Genomic DNA, 5,881 nt, shown 5'->3' on the forward strand with positions numbered 1-5,881 from the left:
CAAGTCCCAGCTGAATGTTTCCCAGAAGCGATTTTGTTTGGTGAACCGAGATGGTGTCATTCAACACAATCCTTTCAGCAGTTTGGGTCGAAATGGCACCTTTTTTAACCCCCCCCCCCCGCCCCTGCCAAGCCAAAGCGCCCAATTTTTTTTCCAAGCTTCCAAGCCCTACATTGTTTGGTGTTTGAAACCACCCCCCTCCCCCGTGCTCTGCACCCCTTCCCCACTGAGCCCCTGGAGTGTGGCGCCCCCTATGGGGAAAGGCCCCCCAGATCCATGCCCCCCCTCCCCATCCCCCCACCCTTCCTGAGTCCAGAATGACGGAGGAGAATGGAGAGGCTGCCATTCCGGGGTGACTTTTGACCGTCTCTGGGGAAACCTCCCTGGAGAGCAGAAAGAATCGGCTGGTCCTTTTCTTCGCCAGGGATGTTTCGGTGGCACCTCCGGGTCTCCCCTTGTGATGGGGTTAGGAAAAGGGGGCTCGCTCTGCAAGGAAGGGGGGAGAGGCCTGGGGGGGGAAAGGTCATTGGAGTGGGGTGGAGGAATTGGGTGCCCTTCGATTAGAAGGGAAGAGGAGCACGTGGCACCTGGGACTGGGGTGCCAAGGGGGTGCCAGGCGGCATGGGCAGGAATGAAGACTGGAGCCTGAGGCCGCTGGGCGAGGGGGGGGGTTGGGTCAGACCCACCCCCGGGTCCACCGGACCCAGGACAGCCCCCATGGAAGCCTCATCGCTGCAGGGCGTTTCTCCCCCTCTTCTCCACTTCTCTCCACCCCCCTCGCCACCCTGCCCACTCCCAACTGGCCTGCCGCTCTCTCTCTCTCCTCCCTCCAGCCAGAGGACCTGTTCAGCCCCCCCCCCCGCCTTCCTTTGTCCCCCCCTTCCCGTAACTCATCCCCTAGGCAACACTGGCCTCTAGTCTGCCTTTCAGTGGGGGACAAAAGCCCCCCCCCCACGGGCACCCTGCTCGTCCTCTGTGCTGCCTGCAGGGGTGGCTGCTGTTGCCCGGGGAGATGGCTGCGGGGGAGTGGGGGGGGGAGCCGAGCACCCTGATAAAAGCCCAGGCCGGGTCCAAGGGAGAGCCAGTCACCGCCTGCCCAGCCCCTCAGGCACCCACCCCCCATCCGGAGCCCCAACTGGAAGGAATCCCCCTGGCCAAGGATGAAGGCCACCCTCCCCCTCCTCTGCTTGGTCCTCCTGCCTCTGGTCTCCCAGAGTCCCGTTCACTCGTCCCAGGTAGGTCGAGGAGGACCCAGGAGTCCGGAGCCCCCACATGAGCTCCCCAGCCCATCAGGCCTCCCCCCCTCCCTCCCAGGTCACTCCCAGCCCAGTCTCCGTCTCAGGGGAGCCTGTTCCCTTCCTGCTGGAGCAGGCACCCTTCCGCCTTCCCCGGAGGACACAGACTGCCTGGACCCCGGGATGCTGGGGAATTTGGGCGGCCCAAAAATCCCCCCCCCCGGGGATTGCAGCGGATCCCCAGACAACACAAGTCTGGAGAAAACGGCCGCTTTGGCTCTCTGGCAGGATCGCTTCCGGAGGTCCCTCCCCTCAGCTAGGGATGCCAGCCCCCAGGTGGGGCCTGGGGAGCCCCCTGGAATTACATCTCCAGACCAGTGTTCCCTCACAGTTTTTTAGCCTTCGGCTCACACATTTTTTGTCTTCGCTCAGGAAGGATGGGGCTCCAGAGCAAACTGATCTATGCACTTGCTCATAACTTTAATGCCAGTAGCTCACAAAGTAGAATTTTTGCTCACAGGACTCCACAGCTTAGAGGGAGCAGTTCCCCTAGAGGGAGAAAAATGGATGCTCTGGAGGGTGGGATCTGTGGCCTTGGGCCCCACTGCTGAGCCCCCCCCCATCTCCCGGAGTTTCCCAACCGGGATCTGCTGGAGGCTGGGGGGGGGGTGATCTGGCAACTCTATGTGGGGCAGATGCTGGTGTGTTGGGACTGGGGGGCCCTCGGTTTACAGCAGCAAGCCCTTAAGCGCCCCCCCTACTTCTTCCTCCCCTTTCAGGCCTTGCTGGAGCTCCTGGGGGAGGACCTGGCTGCTCTGCTGTCGAGCCGTGAGCGGGACCCCCCCTCGGCCCTCCAGGGCTCCTTCTCCCAGCTCCTGAACAGGCCACGTCCTCCCCGGGAGCCCTCTGGCGCCCCCTCCGAACACGCCTGGCTCCACCTCTTCAAAGATTTCGTGAACACCCCAAAGAAGTTCCGAGGACACACCAAGAAAATGGCCCAGCAAGGGTGCTTTGGGATCAAGCTCGACCGGATCGGGACCCTCAGCGGCCTCGGGTGCTAATGGTGAGTGCGGCTGTAGGATCGCGGAGTCCACTTTTATCCCATGAGGCCCCATAAGGAGCTCAGAGTGGCAGTGCGTGGTCCCCCCCGGCAACAGCCCTGCAAGGTAGGCAAGGCTGAGAGACTGGCTCAAGGGCAGCTGGAAAGCTTCATGACAGAAGCAAGATCTGAACCCGGGACTTGTTCCAGCACACTGACCACTGCACCCTGGCACCACGCTGGAGCAAAGGCAATAATCCTTTCTCTCAGCCTGCAGGAAAAAATTGGGGGGGGGGGAGGAAACCAAACCTTCCCTTGGCACTTGGGTTGCCAACCCCCAGTTGGGAAATTCGGGGGTCAGAGCCTGGGGAGGGGGGAGGGGGAAGAGATTGGATTCATATCCCACCCTTCACCTGGAGTCTCAGAGGGGCTTACAAACTCCTTTCCTGTCCCCACAACAGACACCCGGTGAGGTAGGTGGGGCTGAGAGAGATCTTTCCAGAACTGTCCTTGAGTGAACAGCTCTGAGAGATCTGTGGCTTGCCCAAGGTCACCCAGCAGCTGCATGTGAAGGAGTGGGGAATCAAACTCTGTTCTCCCAGATTAGAGTCTGTGCTCCTAACCACTACATCTCCCTTCCCTTCGGGGTTCCTCCCAGCTCCCAGCCCAGTAACCCCAGAGAGTCCACCCTCCAAAGCAGATTTCCTCCAGGGAAACTGATCTCTGTCCTTTGCAGATCAATGGTAATATAGGAGATCCCCACCAATGCTCCCTCTAAGCTTGTGAGCAAAAATTCTACTTTGTGAGGTACTGGCGTTAAAGTTGTGTGAGCGATTTGTCTACTGCATAAATTAGTTTGCTCTGGAGCCCTCCTTCCTGAGCGAAGACAATAATGTGTGAGCCGGAGGCTTAAAAACTGTGAGCTAGCTCACACTCACTCAGCCTAGAGGGAACACTGGTCCCGGACCTCCCATCTCCAGGAACTTCCCAGCCTGGAGTTGGCAACCCGATCCTGGCTTTCAGCCCCAGCACCATTCTTGAAGCCTGGGACCCAGCACTGCACCACTAAAAAGTGCCCCTGAGCATGTGCAGAGAGAAGAGCTGAGCGAGGCCCACTGCCTCTGCTTTAGATCTTAACTACTGGTTAGGGGAGGGGAGGTTTGCAGAGTTCACAGGGAACTTAGGAATCGGGCTTGGACAGAGACCCGGCCTTGGAACAGAGCAGAGAGCGGATCTGAGACTTTCCCCTCTTTGCGGCCAAGTCAGTTCGGAGAGGACCAAAAGGGCTTGGGCCAGCCTGTGGAAAGCAGGGAGGGGTTCTCTTCCTGACTGACCACCCGGGCCGGGAGCACAAGGAAATGGCTTTGGCTCCTCTAAGCGCCAAAGTCCAGCTTCGTTAATTTGCAGCCCTTCTGTTGTGTCCAGTGTTCCCTTTAAGCTGAGTGAGTGTGAGCTAGCTCACAGTTTTTTAGCCTCCGGCTCACACATTTTTGCCTTCGCTCAGGAAGGGATGGCTCCAGAGCAAACTAATCTATGCAGTAGCCAAATTGCTCGCTCACAACTTTAATGCCCAGTAGCTCACAAGGTAGAATTTTTGCTCACAGGACTCCGCAGTTTAGACGGAGCATTGGTTGTGTCCCCAAGGCAGCTGGAGATTAATTAATAATCGTCCCGTTCCCCAACACTACTCCCGAAATAACCTTCAACGCTGGTTTTTAGTGCCAGGTAGGCTAGTAGAAAACTCCTACACAGAGGTCTCAAAAACTGGTTGGGAGTCGCAGAGAGATACTGTTGAGTTGGATCCTTACGGCCTACTCATTTCCTGGAGAGGACTGAGAGGTGATAGGAGAACCCTCTTCAAGTACTCAAAGGGCTGTCTTCTAGAGGATGGCGCAGAGTTGCTTTCTGTTGCCCCAGAAGGTCAGACCAGAACCAGCGGGTTGGAATTGAATCAGAAGAGTTTTTGGCTAAACATTAGGAAGGACTTCCTGACAGTTGGAGCGGTTCCTCAGTGGAACAGGCTTCCTTGGGAGGTGGCGGGCGCTCCTTCTTGGGAGTTTTTCAAACAGAGGCTAGATGGCCATCGGACAGCCATGCGGATGCTGCGAACTTAGGCAGAGGGAAGGCAGGAAGGGTCGCCTCCGTGCTTAGTTCTCGTGGCCCTTTCTTAAACCCCCAGGGAAATGCTGATCGCCACTTTGGGGTCAGGAAGCAATTTTTCTCCGGGTCAGTTTGGCCCCCAGGGATCCTGGAGGTTTTTTTGTCATCTTTTGGGTGTGGAACAGGGGGTCACTGCTGGTGTGGAGAGGGAGGTATTTGTGAATTCCCTGCATTGTACTGGGGGTTGGGCTAGAGGACCTTGGAGGTCCCTTCCAACTCTATGATTCCGTGATTCTAAGTCTGGGGAAGGCAAGTGTGTGCAGGGTTGCAGCCAGAGATCCTGCACACGCCAGCCCTGGCGGCAAATGAGCCATAGGGTTGCCAGCTCTGGGTTGGAAAATTCCTGGAGACTTGGGGCTGGAGCCTGGGGAAGGTGGGATTTGTATTTATTTATTAAATTTCCACCCTGCCCCCCCCCCAGCCAAGGGAGAGGGACCTCAGCATGGAACAATGCCATAAAGTCCACCCTCCAAAGCAGCCATTTTCTCCAGGTGAACTGATCTCGGTCGTCTGGAAATCAGTCGTAATACTGGGAGTTCTCCATGCGCCACCTGGAGGTTGGCAACCCATCCATTGAGAAACGGGGGGGCGGCAGTAGGGTCTTACATCCATGGAAACATGTTTTGGGTTGGGGCTGATCGCCCTGCTTCCTCTGTTCCTCTTTCTGCAGGTTTCACGCCCCTGACGAAGCCCAGACAGGGCCGAAGGACACCGCCCCCCCCCCAGACAAAAGCACCCCTGTGCTTGCGAACTGCTGCTCTGCCTGCCTCTCTGGGTGACCCATCTCAGCCCTCTCCACGCAAAGTTCTGCTGCAAGCAGCCATCCGGTTCTGTTGCGGCTATCCCTGGTAACCGATTGGAACAAGGTTTTAATTTGTACAGAAATAAAAGAGATTTCTTTCCCCCATTCTCTCAACTTGCTGCACCCCACTGGCTACAAAAAGAGTTCTGGTTTGGGAACTGCCTGCAAGAGGGAATGCATGAACACACACAAAGCGGCTTGATACTGAAGCAAGCCATCAGGACCTTGAGGTCAATTACATCTACTCAGGCCCTGGTCACAGTGAGAATTTACCGAGCGAAAGTCATGAATGCTGGGCGGATTTTCGGGGCGCGATCACACCGCAACATCTGGCAAGTGTAGCGCACCCATGGCCAACCTGTAGCGTGCCGCCAAAGATGCGCAGTTAAAAAGTACCTGCAAGGATCTACTAGCAAATGGTTTGCCCCGGGCTGCAGACAGACTTGTTCGGTGTGATCGCGCCGGCGTGCGCCTATTCTGCTTGAGCTTGTCAACATCCTTCCTACAATGTGGTGCCCAAAACTGGACACAGTACTCCAGGTGGGGCCTGACCATAGCAGAATAGAGTGTATTCCCTGCATAGAGTGTATTCTCTGCATCTGGAGTGTATTCCCTTTACTCTTGAGTTGTCACAGATTATTTAGC

The 5,881-nt window shown here is 56.9% G+C and overlaps 1 protein-coding gene across 1 annotated transcript; it reads left to right on the forward strand.

Moving 5' to 3' along the window:
- The first annotated feature begins 1,096 nt into the window (after positions 1 to 1,096).
- On the forward strand, positions 1,097 to 5,334 carry LOC107118101 (C-type natriuretic peptide-like). Its single transcript, XM_015420342.1, has 3 exons — positions 1,097 to 1,235; positions 2,015 to 2,298; positions 5,105 to 5,334. The coding sequence occupies exons 1-2, from the start codon at positions 1,161 to 1,163 to the stop codon at positions 2,294 to 2,296; spliced, it is 357 nt and encodes a 118-aa protein (XP_015275828.1). The 5' UTR covers positions 1,097 to 1,160; the 3' UTR covers positions 2,297 to 2,298; positions 5,105 to 5,334.
- The last annotated feature ends 547 nt before the right edge of the window (positions 5,335 to 5,881 follow it).

The sequence above is a fragment of the Gekko japonicus genome, unplaced genomic scaffold (genome assembly GCF_001447785.1).
Source record: "Gekko japonicus isolate JY-2015 unplaced genomic scaffold, Gekko_japonicus_V1.1 scaffold336, whole genome shotgun sequence".
NCBI lineage: Eukaryota > Metazoa > Chordata > Lepidosauria > Squamata > Gekkonidae > Gekko > Gekko japonicus.

What these genes read in the sequence shown, in the direction of transcription:
- LOC107118101 (XM_015420342.1), top strand. Translation starts at nt 1,161, where the DNA reads ATGAAGGCCACCCTCCCCCTCCTCTGCTTGGTCCTCCTGCCTCTGGTC. An exon ending in GTCCCGTTCACTCGTCCCAG is followed by an intron (nt 1,236 to 2,014) that starts GTAGGTCGAGGA and finishes CTCCCCTTTCAG; the next exon opens with GCCTTGCTGGAGCTCCTGGG.